Genomic DNA, 15132 nt, shown 5'->3' with positions numbered 1-15132 from the left:
CACTGTCTTTTCAAACAGCACTTGGTTATGCAAGCCAACAACCCTCAGAAATCTAAAATACTTTCATTTTGACCTATTTCCAAATGTCCACTTTTCTTCCATTCCGCTACCCAAGTCCATACCAACAACTCGCTCAGACTACTCAACTTGCTAATGCCGTTTCCAAGCTGGCCAGCTCCATACAAAGGTGATCTTTTTGTAAAACCAATCTATGATACTCACCTGCCTAAAAAGGCAGGTATCACAGGCTCTTCAAAGGCTTCTTATGACCCACATCCTCATATCCTGGATGGCCCTGAGTGCTAGCTCCTCTTCCTTCTCCCTGACTTCCCACTCTTCCCATCTCCTCTTAGCAACACCTCTGCCCAGATTCTGCTTTCCCACCTCGCCTTCTGCTTGTCCTCAGAGCTTGTCTCAGCTGTCACCTCCCCAGAATCGTTATTACGTATTCCCCCACATCTCGCTTCTTCACAGCACTTTTGACAGGTACTTTACACATATTTGTGACTTGACGAATGTGTCTCCTCTTGTAGATTTTAAATTCATTGATTTTGGCTCTCCGTTATTGCTATAGTGTCTTGTATGCTGCCTGGCCCACAGGCACTCTACCAGTATTTGCTCAAAGACTGCTTTGCCACCTCCACTCTATAACACAGGTAAAATGTTTAAAAATGACTCCATGGACAGGCCATTCCTTTCTCCAACAAAACTTAGCCCTTGAATATAATGCAGCTGGTCCGGTTGATCTCCACAGGGTAAGGGGCCCCGCTGGTTCCTTCAGACTGGGAGAAACATGTCAACATTTTAAGTGAAGCATACACTGACTCCCAGCCTCCTCTGCACTTCAAGAGATGGCTGCAACACAGGCATTAAAGAAAATGCTTGTTTCCACTGCATTTATTACTAATATAAAAAAATGTTAAAAAAAAATTCATTCTCAGTTCTCCAACGGCTCTCATCCCTCCCTCTTGCCCACACAACTCCTGACCCATTTCCTCAGGGCCAGTTCAAAACTGAACCTGTTCACTGCCGTTTTCACAGAAAACAACCAGTGCCAGGGATGCAGGGGAAGAAGGTTGGAAGAGGGCGACAGTACTGTCCGAGTTCCACCCACTGGCCAGGTGGAGATTCACAGAATTCAAATGAAACGGCTGGTGGCCTCACGATGACGCAGTCTAAGATGGGCTGGAGAGAGAGGCCCATCTGAGCCTTCAGACGACATCTCTCGGGCCTGTGTCAATCCCGAGAAACCGACATGGGGAGGATGAGACGACCAGGGAGGCAGTCTTGTGGAGTTTCACAGTTCTTCCTCATCGGGGGGTGGGGAAAGTCTAGGCGGCACCAACGGCCCCACACATTTTGGCAGAAAAACTTACTCTAGTGTTGGGAAGTCACGAAAATGCCACGGACACTGAGAAAGGCTTTGGGGGTGGGGGGCAGGGGGATGCAGAGTTTCACAAAGCACAGTGAGCACAGACCACAGCGGTGGGGATCATGCTACTGACGCAGGAACTACCAGATCCAAGAGCGGGGAGTGTGGCCTCTCGGGAAGTGACTCTGCACCAGTCATCCACACTTGACCCCAGGTCAGCCAACCGGGTGGGTGTCACAGGGCCGCTGACCATGCTGGGGCAGGGGTGTCACACGAAAAGGACTTAAAAACAAGCAGCGAGGAGGGAATGGTAGGAAACTGCTCCAGGGCTCTCAGGAATCCAGGGCGATACCGGGGGCTGGGTGGACAGATGCACAAGAAACAGCACCAAAGAGGTTTCCTGTTCCGCAGTCAGCCGGCAAGGGGGAGGAGGACCCAGGAGGCAGCTGAATGGAGCAGGGACGGTCCTGGAGACATCTCTGGAGGCTGGATCAGAAGAGTGCACACCGCACACCAGTCATGGAACACAACTCTGGGCCCCCAGTGGGAGGGGGCGGTGAGAGGGATGGGCGTCACTGACTGGGGGTGGCGCGAGGAACAGCCTCACGGTGGCCAGCACAGGGCTGCAGAGGAGAACGTGGCCGCCAGGCCGGGGGCCCCTTCCAGTCTGGGTGGGGAGGTGGCCTCACAGCGGGGGCCCGTTGACGCCCGGGTGGTAGAAGGCACAGAGGTCCTCGTATCGACAGTGGCCCTTTTTGGCGAAGTGTCGGCAGACGGGGCGGTCAGATTTGTCTGTGAACAAGCAAAAATCGGGCAGTTTAAAATGTAAGAACAAACAAATCTAACAAAAAGCAGAGATAGAGAAGGTCAGATTTCCTACTTGCTACCATTTCCAGGTATTATGGAATGACAGACTTTCTCGCGGGAGAAAAAACATTCAGGGCTACTCCTACTCCAAAAGGACACAGGACAACCCAAAGCACAAGAGCCATGGGTATTCCAGGCATGAGGTCGCTTTGGGAGTGATGGGTATCAAATGTGTGCAGGCATAAAAAAATGGACCTCACCTTCCATAACCTGGGGTCCATCCTTGGGTGGGCAGGTATTCTTGATAAGAGACCAGCTTTTGAGCCTTCGAGGATTTCTCTGTTCTTTGTGAAAGCCTCCCCTGGAGGGACCCCCGTGGCCTGGTCCAGGAAAAGGAGGCTCGGCATTGACCCCCCACCAACCACGACCATATGGGCCAGACCTGGGGCCTAGGCCTCCCCGAATTGGGCCTCTGCCCCGGGGAGGAGGTGGGAGACTCAGCAGTGGTGGGATCATTGGTCCCCTTGATCCCGGAGGACCTCTGTGAAAAGCTGAAGAGACAGACAGACAGAGAGAGACACGGGAAGATCATCAATGGCCAGCTTAATACAGATAATGCAACCCTGATTTTGTTTTAAAAACGTTTTATTGAAGTACAATATATACACCAGAAATACACAATTTTAAGTCCATAACTCAATTATTACCAAGGTAAACACACCTGTGTTCCCACTAAGACAGGCTAGAGAAGGGACAGAGCCTTATTAGCCCTTCAGAAGCCCCACCTTCTTGTGTCCCTCCTCCCCTACTACCCCACCCTCCTTCCCCAAACTAACAGCTGTCTTGACTTCTATCACCATAGGTTAGTTTTTGAACTCTGCGGTACAGGAAATCATACAGTCTGCATTCTTTTCTGTCTGGATCCTTTGATTCAACATAGTGTTTATGAGCTTCATCCAGGTTGCTCGTAGCAGGAGTTCCTTCATTTTCTCTGCAGTGTGGTATTCCACTACATGTACGCACAACTGATTTAGCCATTCTACTGATGGTGGACATGCTACTAGATTCCACATTTTTGTTATAGTGTGGGGATATAACAAAAAAAATGCTGCTGTGAACATTTTTATATAAGTCTTCGGTACACACGTGGATGCATTTTTGTTGAGTATATACGTGGTAGAGGTATTATTGGATCCTTGAATATATGTATGCTTACGTTTAAGAAATTCGAAACTTGGGTTGTTCCTATTCACACTCCCACTACCACCACAAACAAGCTGTTATTCCTTGACAACACTTGGTAACAATCTTTTTCATCTTTGCCATTCTGGTGGGTGTGAAAAGCGGTGTTTTGTTTTGAAATTGTGATTGTAACTAACATAAAACTTTCCACTTTAGTACTTTAAGTGTGTATCTCTGTAGTGTTAAGTAAATTCTTGTTATTGGAAAACAGATCTCCAGAACTTTTCATCTTGCAAAACTGAAACTTAGCTTCTAAACAACTCTTTCCCTCTCCTCCCCCCAGCTTCTGGCAAGTACCATTCTACTTTCTGTTAGTATGAATTTAGTTACTTTATATACTTCAGATCAGCGGACCATACAGCATTTTTTTGTGTGACTGACTTAGCGTCAAGGTTCATTGGCGCTGTGGCCTGCTACAGGACTTTCTTCTTTTGAGGGGCAGAATCACATTCCATTACATGATTATACCACACTCTGTTTACCCATCATCCATCGATGGGCATCTGGCAGCTTCCATATCTTGTCTACTGTGCATAGTGCTGCTATGAACATGGGGTGTGACTCCCTCTTCAAGATCCTGCTTTCCACTCTTCTCGGTAAACACCCAGAAGTGGAACTGCTGGATCACATAGTAGTTCTATTTTAATTTTTTGAAGAATCTCCATACTGTTTTCCATTGTGGTTTCACCACTTTACAATCCCATCAACAGTACACAAAGGGTTTGGCTTCCAAGTTATATGCTTTTATCTTGCCCTTATTTGATGACTAATGATGCTGTGTTCTTGTTCATGTTTTTGGCCATTTAGATCTCAGTTTTTATTAGGTGGCTGTTCTAGTCTTTTGCCTACTTTTCTAACAGACTGTCAGAGAGTTTTTTATATATTCAAAATTTAAACTCTTTATTGGTTATATTTGTTGCAAGTATCTTCTACTCTATGGCTTCCTATTAACTTAATGATGTGATTTGATTACTAGAAGTTCGTATTTCCTAATGTAATTCAGTTTATTTTTCCTTTATGCTTAGTGTGTTGCTTGTCTGTTTAAAAACTCTAATCTACTTTAAGACCATGAAATACATTTGTTTTCTGAAATTACTTCTTTACCCATGAATATCCAATTAACCTGCCATGATTTGCTGAAAAGGCCACTATTTCAATCCCATCTTCAAGAATGAAATAACCATATGTGTGTGGGCCTGTTACTGGACTCTTTATGCCTTCTGTTAATTTATATGTCTCTTTTTGGACCAATACCACACTGCCATAACTGCTACAGCTTTAAGATAAGTCTTGATATTCAGAGTAAGCCCTTCCCCTTAAAAAATTGTCTTTGCAATTTCTCACCCTGATCCTTTGCATTTCCATATAATAATGCAGAATGCTTATTTCTACAAAAACATTGTAGGGATTATAAGTGGGAATGCAATGGATCTATGGGTCAATTTTGGAAGAACTGTCATTTTACAGCATTGAGTTTTTCATTTAAGTACCGAATTCTTGATCTTTTTTTTACATCCCTTGTGGGTTTTAGTCCCTCCCTTGCTCCCTTTTCACGACCTAATCAAAGGATCAGGGCCCCTTTCTTCTCACCTGACTTGGGGTCACCAGGCTTTCCATTGGCCATGGGGGGAGGGCCCAGAAGGCTGGGTGGTCCTAAGAGTAGACATGAAAATATGGTCATCAGAATGGACTAAAAAACTGATGATCCTGTTCTTATATGCTTTCCTTCTATTACTCATTTCTTAATCTAACCAGTAAAGCCAGGTATATTCTCAACAGTGTTATGGGTTCTGACGCCCATCTATTTCCAAAGCATTTTCAGGATTTGCAAAGTGGAGACTCAGCCCTGTCACGGCGTATAATGAGAAAACGATACCTACAAACTTCCTCTCTCCCTTACATTGTTGCTATCCAATAGATCCCAAGTGACTCCAGAGATAAAACCAATCCCTCTCTTTAACTGCTGGCCAGTCAGATACCTCTCCTTTAACCCTATCCGCAAGGAGTTCACAGAAAGCTACTTCCACCTTCCCCATGCAAGTGTGGTCACAAACTGTCATCCCAGTCATCGCAATCTGCAACTTCTCTAGGGCCCCTCTCCCTCTGACGTTTTGCGGCTGCGCACATAAGTTCTTTATCTCCTCTCTCTTCTTTAGAAAGGTTTAGAGGCCAGTTTGAAGTTGAGGATTCAAGAAAGAGAATTCATTTAGTGTTCCATCCTACATAAGCTTCCCTCCCGGCCCCCGCCCCAGCGCGTGCGCCCTTCCTCCCATTAGACCCCTCTCCCCCGCATATTTTCAGCCTCTAACCCTTCGCCTCGACAGGCTGACAGGCATGTGCGCACCCCTCCGGGGCTCCTCACCGATGGGGCTCCCATCCTCCTCGTCTCCAGTCTCATCCCGCTCTGGCAGTGGGGGCTGCTGCTGCAGCTGCTGCTGCTGATTCTGCTTCTTTCGTTTCGGCATCGTGGTTGCGGCAATGGCTGCAGCGGGATTTGGAGGGCAGTGAGGAAGGGGCACGCTGGGATTCTGTTTCCGCTTCCGGGGGGGGCGGTGGACACTGAGGCTGAGGCTCCCGCCATTTCACTTCCGGAAGGCTGCGGAGAATCTTTGTGCGGTTCTCCTCTCATCAGCCGCCTCCCGCAGTCTCTGCCAGGCAGGGCAGCAATCTCAAACCTTTCCTTTGCTGCGTTGCTATAAACGCTTTGAAAAAGTTGCTCGCTCCTCCCCTCGCTGAAAAATAATCCGCAACCGGCTGCTCCTCACAGCCTGCCATAGAGTCGACAGACTCTCGGGCCAGAAGGCCTGAGAAGAGAAGGCTGTCGCATCTTGAGATCGCCATATCCGGTCCCCGGTTTCTATGGTAACAGCTGCAGGCACAACTTGGTGCCCTATGACCTCCCTCCCAAAATCCTTGTCCCACCTGGGTTTCTCTCCTCGGCGGCGCTTGCATTTATGATCTGTAAGCCTGCTCCTTATCATCGTTCCTACAAGGAATTTGGGTCCCAGCAGGGCGCTGCCCAGGGCTCTCCAGACCGCCACCCGCCTTTCAAGACCTCTGACCCGGCCCCCAGTGTAGTTCAGTAACTCTGCTTCCTTCCCGGGATGCGCAGTCGCGCCCTTCCTCTAAGGCCCAGCTGGAGGATTGGTAAAGTAGCTTATGCGCGTCCACGCCCCTTTCTCCCCAGGTGGTAGGACCCGCCCTCCGCTCCACCGCCCCCTCCAGGTGAGTGGTAGCTTCTCCCCGGCGCGCAAGGTAGTGATGACACGCGTCCCCCCTCCTCTGAAGGCGAGTTGGTAGCGTCCGTGACGAAGTTAGCCCGATCCTCCCACGCGCGCCTCCTTCCTCGCCGCCGCAGCGCCCTCTCCGTGCCACTGGCTCTCACGTGCGGGTAGCCTACCCTGCATCATCCTCTCGCCTCGCTCTCACTGGGAAGTGACTGTATTTCCCCGTTGTCTTCCACCCGGGCCGCCCGGGCGCAGCGGCCGGGCCCGCCCGCTGACGTCACCTTCAGCCCCGCCCCCTCCAGGGTCCAGGGCCCTTGCGGCGGGGGCTGCCCCGGGGGGAGTCAGTTGAGGCGGCGGGAGCTCGGCGGAGGGCGGGCCAGGTGACTGGTCCGGGCCATGCCGAGGAAGAAGCCTTTCAGCGTGAAGCAGAAGAAAAAGCAGTTGCAGGACAAGCGGGAGCGGAAGAGAGGTCAGTGCGGGAGCCAGAGGAGGGGGCGGGGCTCGGACTCCCGCACATCTGGAAGGAGGGGTGTGCCCGCCTCACCTCTGGGAGGCGTGGGAGGGGGTGGCCGCCGCGTGCCGACGCGCGTGGGCGATCGCGGAGGGGATTCCCTCACCGCAGCCCCCTACATCTGGAAGGGGTGGGGAAGGATGGAGAGTTGGGGGAGGGGAATCCCTCCAGCTCCAACGGGGCGCCATCCCCGCAGATCCCTGGAGGAGGAGGAGTGCCTCCCCCCACGCACATCCGGGAGGGTCCTGGGCAGAGTAGGTGGGAGGGCCCGGTCTCAAAAGAAGTGCGGTGGTGTGGGGAGGAGCCAGGCCGACCGGGGAGGGGGTCTTTTGGCCCCTGAGAACTGGCCAGCACTGGCGTCACCGGCTCCTCCTCGCAGGGCTTCAAGATGGGCTGCGATCCAGTTCCAACAGCCGCAGCGGGAGCCGAGAGCGGCGGGAGGAGCAGACCGACACCTCGGACGGGGAGTCTGTGACCCATCACATCCGCAGGCTCAACCAGCAACCTTCCCAAGGGCTGGGCCCGCGAGGCTATGACCCAAATCGGTGAGAGTGGGCGGGGTGCTCTGGCCCAAGTTTCCCCGCCTACCCGGAAGTCAGAGCGTTGGGGGAAAGCAGGCTGCTGCTGGTGGAGGCTTGAAACTGGAGATTGGGGGAGGGCTGGGATGCCACGGTTCTCCATGGGCCGCTAGGGCACAAGGGAAGCTTGTGGAGCGGGCTACAATCTTCCCTTCCGCAGAGCCTGGAGAGAGTTTGGCTGTTTCTGGACGAAACTTAGGGGAAGGCCTGTTGTTGCACGAAAGAGATTTGGGGGAGGGCCGGCTGAGAAGCGAGACTTGAAGTCTGGAGAGAAGAGTTTGTGGGCCAAGGATTGCGATGGATGCTGTGGTCCCTTCCCTGTTAGATACCGGCTGCATTTTGAGCGAGACAGCCGGGAGGAAGTGGAGAGGAGAAAGAGAGCTGCCCGGGAGCAAGTGCTACAGCCCGTCAGTGCTGAGCTGCTGGAGCTGGACATCCGGGAGGTCTACCAGCCCGGCTCTGGTGAGTGAGAGCTCAGCGCCTGGATGCTTGGGACAGGCAGTGGGCTGGGGAAAGGAGTTTGGAAGAGTAAGAGCCGACTGGGAGGAAGAAGGGGTCTGGGAAATGCACCCTTGAGTCTTGAAACTATCCCGAAACTTATTTGGACTTTTTCTTGATTACTCAGTCCTGGACTTTCCCCGACGTCCTCCTTGGAGCTATGAGATGTCTAAGGAGCAACTGATGAGCCAGGAGGAACGGAGCTTCCAGGAGTATCTTGGGAAGATTCATGGGGCTTACACCTCTGAGAAACTCAGCTACTTTGAGCACAATCTGGAGGTGAGACTAGAGTCGGAACAGGAGTGGGGCATAGTCACCCATGGCCAAATTGGTTTGAGTCAGGCAGGAGAGTGACTCTGGGCTCAAGTTCTCTTTCACTGATTTTGTCTTTTCAGACATGGAGGCAGCTGTGGCGAGTGTTAGAGATGTCTGATATTGTTCTGCTGATTACTGATATCCGACATCCAGTGAGTCCTGAGATGAGGGTGGGCAAGGGGCAGGAGGGAGGGAGGTTCTGGTGGGGTAAAGGGCAGAGGCAGTAGTTGGGAGACATAGATGTAATCCCTTCCTTTCCAGTCTCCTCTACCCTGCTGAAGTCTGCAGTTGGGAACTCAGTCTTTATTCATCAGTGTCAGAGCCTGTCACTCCTCCTCTGACCAACTGCCTCTCCTGTTCTTTAATCCTTTGATGGAAAACTGTTCCTGTTTCCTAGCACACCAGAGCTAATAGGAAGTCTCAGTGTGGAGCTCCAGGGGAGTCTGTGAAGTGGGCTTCCCTGCCATATGAGTCACTACAGAACTCAGCCTCACTTGGGATGCTAGGGTAGTGGTTAAGGCTCTAGACATGCTGCTGGACAGCTCTCCTGGGATCTGGCTGTGCTGCTTCACTGTTATTCTCCAGGGGGAGAAAGGGAGGTCTGAAGTCTGTGTGGATATTTAGGTTGGAGATCATTAACATGTACACATACACCTCTACATAGTCAGAGACATACGTGTGCATTCACATATTCACTTAACTACATGTGCTCAATGCAAACCTCACACGTGCATGCCAACACATAAGCTTGTGTACACATGCAGACAGATGTGTGTGTAAAAATAGATACTAATTTCTATCCCAGTCCTCATCCCTGTGAGTGATCTAGCATTTATCCCCGATTGCTAGGTCCGCTTCCTTGTTTTTAGCTGTTTACCATCCCTAATCGGGCCCACAGGGGATGCCCAGAGACAGACATGCAGGTGATGCTCACTGCTGCTTTGTCTCCCTAGTTCAGTTTGGCTGATCTATCCTTGTTGCCCCAGAATCTGCTACCACCAGGGTCTTCTCTCCAAGCTGTGCCTGGTGAGTAGGGCACTGTAGGCAGAGAACTCTGGGTTGACCTTGCATCACTCCCTTCTCTTATATCCTGTTCCAGGTTGTGAATTTCCCACCAGCACTTTATGACTACGTGACTGGAGAGCTTGGGCTGGCCCTGGTGCTTGTCCTGAACAAGGTGGATCTGGCCCCGCCAGCTCTCGTGGTTGCCTGGAAGCATTATTTCCATCAACACTATCCCCAGCTCCACATTGTTCTTTTCACCTCTTTCCCTCGGGATCCCCGCACCCCACAGGACCCTAGCAGTGGTGAGTGGGCAGTGAGGAGGGCAGTGTGGGAGATGTAGGGGGGTGCAGGGGACAAAAGGGAGGACCTGATCTGGGGTCTGAGGGTGGTGGGAGAGAGGGGGTACCTGAGCCCCGTGGGGTGAGCTCATGCTTTTGCACCCTTTGATCTCAGTCTTGAAGAAGAGTCGGAGGCGGGGAAGAGGATGGACTCGGGCTCTGGGGCCAGAGCAGCTGCTGAGAGCCTGTGAAGCCATCACTGCGGGGAAAGGTATGTGCCCCTTCCAGGGGAGGTATGGGGGCCAGTGGGGGCTACCTAGGGCCCCGAATCATTTTGCATACCTTCCCTCTAGTATCAACTCAGGCAAGAGGCCACAGGGAGGGCCAGGAGAGGAAGCTGCCTGACTTGGTAGGACAAGAGAGGCAGCAGGGAGGCTGGAGCCCCTGTGGCTGACTGCCTTCAGTCTTGCTGGTGCTTTTTAGAAACTCAGAAATGCCCCCGATTCCGGGGTGGGGTCAAGCGAAGGCTGGGGAGGTTACTGTTAGGCAGCTTGGCTCTGCGAGATGCAGAGGGCGCCATTTACCTCGGCTGTGCAGAGCGTAGTCTCCATCATCATGGGCAGCGGCCCTGGGGAGAACCACCTCCTCTTTCTCCTTCCCTGCACAGTGGACCTGAGCAGCTGGCGGGAGAAGATTGCCCGGGATGTGGCCGGGGCCACCTGGGGTAGCGGCTCCGGGGAGGAGGAGGAGGAGGAGGACGGGCCGGCCGTCTTGGTGGAGCAGCAGACTGACTCTGCGATGGAGCCGACGGGCCCTGCGCGGGAGCGCTACAAGGACGGGGTGGCGACCATTGGCTGCGTGGGTAAGGAAGCAGCAGCTGCCTGGGAGGCACAGGGTTTCAGTATTTGGGAAACAGAGAAGGTGGTCAGGTTCCTCTAGGCTCCAAGGTCTCTGAGGCCAGAGGAGGCTGTCTCCCATTGGCAGAATGATCACAGGACACCTGAGTTAAGTTTGCCTTCTTAGCTTATTGATCTCGAGCAAGAGATCTTCCAACTCTCAGTCTCAGTGACTCTGATTTGAAAAATGAGGACAGTGATGCTCAGTTAAAAGAATGGATGGGAGGAAGTGGGAGAAGAGTGTAGAGAGAGCTTTAAAAAGTCTAACAAATAGTGATAATAGTAATAATAATAATTTTAAGAATTATGTGATGCTTGCTGTGGTCAGTTATGTAACTTACATATTAAGTTTTTTAGTTGTAATAATCAGTCCATCATAAATCATAGCAAGAGCTTAGCAAGTGTCAGGTTCTTTCTTAACTCTTTCAGTCTGTTGTAAAGAGAATCTTCTTTTAATTAAGAGCTTTGTCTCTGCTCTCAGTGGGGGATGAAGGAATGTAAATGGTAGGGATGGGCAAGACAAAGCAGAGAGTGTGGTCAGAGGCAGTCCCAGTCTAGGGGAGAAATGAGACTTGCTCAGAACAGAGGCAGAGGTGGGGAGACAGGTCAGGATCTATTTTGAAGGTAGAAAACACAAGATTGCTGAGGAGTTGCACTTGGGTTGCATAAAAGAAAGCAAAGAATAAAGAAGGACTTACAAAGTTTTATACTGAGCAGCGGGAACACTGAAGTAGGAAGACTGGGAGAGGAGCAGATTTGGAGGGATTGGGGAAGGGAATCAGATTAAGTTTGAGAGTCTTTTTAAATATCCCAGGTGGAGACGTTGACTAGGCAGTGGGCCAAGAGCTTAGAGGAGAGAGCTGGAGATTTGAATTTGAATGAGATTTAAACTTGGGAAGCCAGTAGTGGACATAAATGGTGATTAAAGCCATGAGATGGGATGAGATGTGGGAGAGGAGACAGATGGAGAAGAGACTAGGCTAGTGTTTAGAGGCTGGGCAAAGGAGAACGAAATCAAGAGTGTTCCAACAGGCAATGAAGAAAGTTTGGAGAGGAGGAGAGGGCTCAGTCGTGTTGACTGTCGCTGACAGGTCAAGAGCGGTAAGAACAGAGACTTGCTCAGCAAGTTGGGCAACATGGAGATCAGCGGTTTCAGTGGGTGGAGAAGAGAAAGCCAGATTAGGGTGGCGGACGAGAGGATGGGGAACGACATAGTAATGTTGTATGAGAAAGGAGCTAGACACATCAGCATCCATTCTGTACAGTCCCATTTGTGTCAGGCTCCAAAGCTGTAGAATTGAACTGCACCAACTGTTCAGGATTCACAGGCCACAGAACTGAAAGGAAAGTGAAGCGGCAGAATTCGGTGCCCCTCAGGATCAGGCTCCCATGAGCACAGGGAGAGGGTTATGATCGAGAAGGAAGGGATGGGGCCTCTGAGGAAGTGAGTCATTCTGTGCTCAGGGGTGGGTGATGTGGGGGTTCATCAGACATGTTTATGTTTTACATGTTTTGTGTGTGTGTTATAATTTATGGTCACAAAGAAGATGGTGTGAAGAGGTGGTGACAAAAAATAGACAAGTCTTAGAGAGTTTTACTGTAAAGGGGAGAGAAAAATGGAGTTGTCAAAGGAGAGTTGTCTCCCCAGCCCCTTTCAAGAGGAGGTATAATCAAGGAGCCCATGGCTATGGAGGGCTAACTGTACTGTTTCATTTTATATAAGGGACATGAGCCTCCCTGGAGGTTGGTACCTGTGGATAGCAAGGACCGGCTGTGCGTGAGTGTGTTGTAAAGAGAGCACAGTCAGCACCAGGGTGCATTTTTGCCTGGCCTCAGTCAGCTGCTGACCGGGCAGAGTTGCATTTACAAGGCTGGAGTTTTGCCATATGACTAAGAAGAAGGGGAGAGGCAGGGCCAGGGAGTTGAAGCTCCTTGAAAGGGACTGGCTGTTGCGCTGGACCGTGGAATCTAAGTTGAGTAAGAAGGGAGGTGAGGGCATGAGCCCATGTTGGTCAGGGTCAGAGGCTCATTGGAATAGAGGATCCAGAATAAGTGAGCTGGAAAAATGAGGTGTTGGGCAGAGAGAGAGGTGCTTGTAGGTGGGATTTGGAAGGTGTGAAGTGACAGGCCCAGGGTAAGACCACAGAGGGGTGGAGGAAACCTCTGGGAGATCCTGGCACTGGGAGGCCAGAGCCTGGTTTGTAACTTTTGACATTATACCACATCTGTCCTTTCTTTCTGCACCTTAGTTGCCGGTTCATCTATAGCTACAGCACCGTGTCCTACCTGTCACAGAGGATCTGTCAGTGTTAATTTTCCTTGTCTTCCTTAGGTTTCCCCAATGTGGGCAAGTCCTCGCTGATCAACGGGCTGGTAGGCCGGAAGGTTGTGAGTGTCTCCAGAACTCCGGGCCACACACGATACTTTCAGACCTACTTTCTCACTCCCTCCGTGAAGCTCTGTGACTGTCCCGGCCTCATATTCCCCTCACTTCTGCCCAGGCAGTTGCAGGTACGAGGGCAGAGGGCCAGCAGTGGGGAGAAGGCAAGAGATAGAGGCAGGTACTGAGTGCTCTTACTTCCCCTCAGGTCCTGGCGGGGATCTACCCTATCGCCCAGATCCAGGAGCCGTACACCGCTGTGGGCTACCTGGCCTCCCGCATCCCTGTGCAGGCTCTGCTCCATCTGCGCCACCCAGAGGCTGAGGACCCCTCTGCAGAGCACCCCTGGTGTGCCTGGGACATCTGTGAAGGTGGGCTCCACGTGCCTGGCTTTCCTCCCCTGGCCCTGCTTCCTGTCTGTCCTTCCTCAGAGGTCCTGCCATCCTGATGGGGCAGCTGGCTGGTCACCTACAGACCCTGTCTCAGGGCCAGCAAGATCTTGGGTCTGGAATATTCTGGGAGAAACTGGAAGGACTGTATTAGGGGTGTGGGATGATGGTGACTGGGCCGAGTTGATGGTCTTCCATCCCCATCCTTCTCTCCCTCCAGCCTGGGCAGAGAAACGTGGTTACAAGACAGCAAAGGCCGCCCGAAACGATGTGTACAGAGCAGCCAACAGCCTCCTGCGGCTGGCACTGGACGGCCGCCTCAGCCTGTGTTTTCATCCCCCGGGCTACAATGAGCAGAAAGGTCAGTCAGCTGGTGATCCTCCCCAGCCCCTGCTGTAGGAGAGGCAGAAGGGTGTGGGCTTTGTGGCCACACTGTGTGAGGATTTGGATTCTGCCCCCATCGGCCAGCTCTGTGTGGCTAAGCAAGTCTGAGATGACTTTCCGATCTACAAAACCAGGGTGCTTAGTTGCCCCTGGCAAGGAGGTGGTCAAGATGGGAGTTAATGTGTACAAAGCTTCTGTTCTGTGCCCAGCACAGGAGAGGGTGAATGAATGAGTGAACAAATGAATGCCAGGAGCTATAAAAATGGTTGTTATTCTTAGTCTTTGCCTCTTCCCCATCTTTGCCTGGTGTTAGTTTCTTGCTCAAAACTCTCCCCCATTCTTTTTCTGTTTTGGTTCCCCAGGCACCTGGGAGTCCCATCCAGAGACCATGGAGCTGGTGGTTTTGCAGGGCAGGGTGGGGCCAGCGGGTGACGAGGAGGAGGAGGAAGAGGAAGAGCTGAGCAGCTCCTGTGAGGAGGAGGGAGAGGAGGACCGGGATGCGGATGAGGAGGGGGAAGGGGATGAGGACACCCCAACCTCGGCTCCAGGGTCCAGCCTGGCCGCCCGAAACCCTTATGCCCTGCTGGGCGAGGATGAGTGCTGAGTCCCTGCCCTACTCCATCTCCCCACCTCCCCAATATCTTTGCTTTTGGACTGACCCGGGGGTCTCTCCCGTCTGCCGCCCCAGTTGTGAATAAAGATTGTCTGCTTTGTAGCCCCTTCCCTAGATGGACTGAGGTGAGAGCAGCTGTCTCAGGCTGACAGCTGTGGGAGGCTGGCTGCTCTTCTCCCTTCTCTTTTCGTGGATTCTCTTTGCAAAAGAAGAGTTCTCTTAGGAGTTAATTCAGTGGGTTCTGAGGCCCCAAACCGCTCCCTCTGCTCACTCTCCCACTTTTACCTTAGGAACTGTGTCATCAGCATGGGGAGGGGAGGTCACTTCAGGCTTCTGAGGCCTGGTCAAAATCCAATCCCCTTTGGGAGTTTGTGCTGGTCCCTCTGGTGTTGGAACAACCCCTGTGCGCCCCCTGCTGTCAGTCCTGGGTTATACCAGGAACTTCTGGGAGAAGCAGCAGTAAGAGATGTCACAGCTGATGTCTCCAAGTGAGATTTTTTTAACAGGATTTATTCAAATTCAACAAATATTTATTGAGGTCCAACTGTGTGTTTAGACTTATGCTAAGCACTGAGCATATAAAGCTGCACAAACAGGCCTGACCTAAATATACAGCCTGGCCATGATCAAGACCTCA

The 15132-nt window shown here is 51.7% G+C and overlaps 2 protein-coding genes across 2 annotated transcripts; one reads left to right on the top strand and one right to left on the bottom strand.

Annotated features, from left to right (window-relative positions):
* PRR3 (proline rich 3) lies at positions 883-6257 on the bottom strand. The gene is made up of 4 exons (XM_018038845.1): positions 5784-6257; positions 5012-5074; positions 2440-2730; positions 883-2164 (listed from the first exon to the last, which is right to left on the bottom strand). Exons 1-4 carry the CDS (start codon positions 5884-5886, stop codon positions 2058-2060), a joined length of 564 nt encoding a protein of 187 aa, XP_017894334.1. The 5' UTR covers positions 5887-6257; the 3' UTR covers positions 883-2057.
* GNL1 (G protein nucleolar 1 (putative)) lies at positions 6061-14609 on the top strand. The gene is made up of 12 exons (XM_018038844.1): positions 6061-7117; positions 7539-7704; positions 8063-8199; positions 8363-8514; positions 8631-8702; positions 9650-9857; positions 10009-10104; positions 10501-10695; positions 13062-13240; positions 13318-13480; positions 13719-13859; positions 14245-14609. Exons 1-12 carry the CDS (start codon positions 7045-7047, stop codon positions 14484-14486), a joined length of 1824 nt encoding a protein of 607 aa, XP_017894333.1. The 5' UTR covers positions 6061-7044; the 3' UTR covers positions 14487-14609.

Source organism: Capra hircus, chromosome 23 (genome assembly GCF_001704415.2).
Source record: "Capra hircus breed San Clemente chromosome 23, ASM170441v1, whole genome shotgun sequence".
NCBI lineage: Eukaryota > Metazoa > Chordata > Mammalia > Artiodactyla > Bovidae > Capra > Capra hircus.
Note: the sequence above shows the minus strand (reverse complement) of the source record. Positions and strands in the feature narration are given on the sequence as shown.

Excerpts from the sequence above, each read along its gene's own strand:
- PRR3 (XM_018038845.1), bottom strand. The coding sequence starts at position 5,886 with ATGCCGAAACGAAAGAAGCAGAATCAGCAGCAGCAGCTGCAGCAGCAG. Across the intron at positions 5,075-5,783 it reads GGAGGATGGGAGCCCCATCG|GACCACCCAGCCTTCTGGGC; the intron begins GTGAGGAGCCCC and ends GTCTACTCTTAG. Across the intron at positions 2,165-2,439 it reads TGGACCCCAGGTTATGGAAG|ACAAATCTGACCGCCCCGTC; the intron begins GTGAGGTCCATT and ends GCTTGTTCACAG.
- GNL1 (XM_018038844.1), top strand. The coding sequence starts at position 7,045 with ATGCCGAGGAAGAAGCCTTTCAGCGTGAAGCAGAAGAAAAAGCAGTTG. Across the intron at positions 7,118-7,538 it reads CAAGCGGGAGCGGAAGAGAG|GGCTTCAAGATGGGCTGCGA; the intron begins GTCAGTGCGGGA and ends TCCTCCTCGCAG. Across the intron at positions 8,200-8,362 it reads GGTCTACCAGCCCGGCTCTG|TCCTGGACTTTCCCCGACGT; the intron begins GTGAGTGAGAGC and ends TTGATTACTCAG.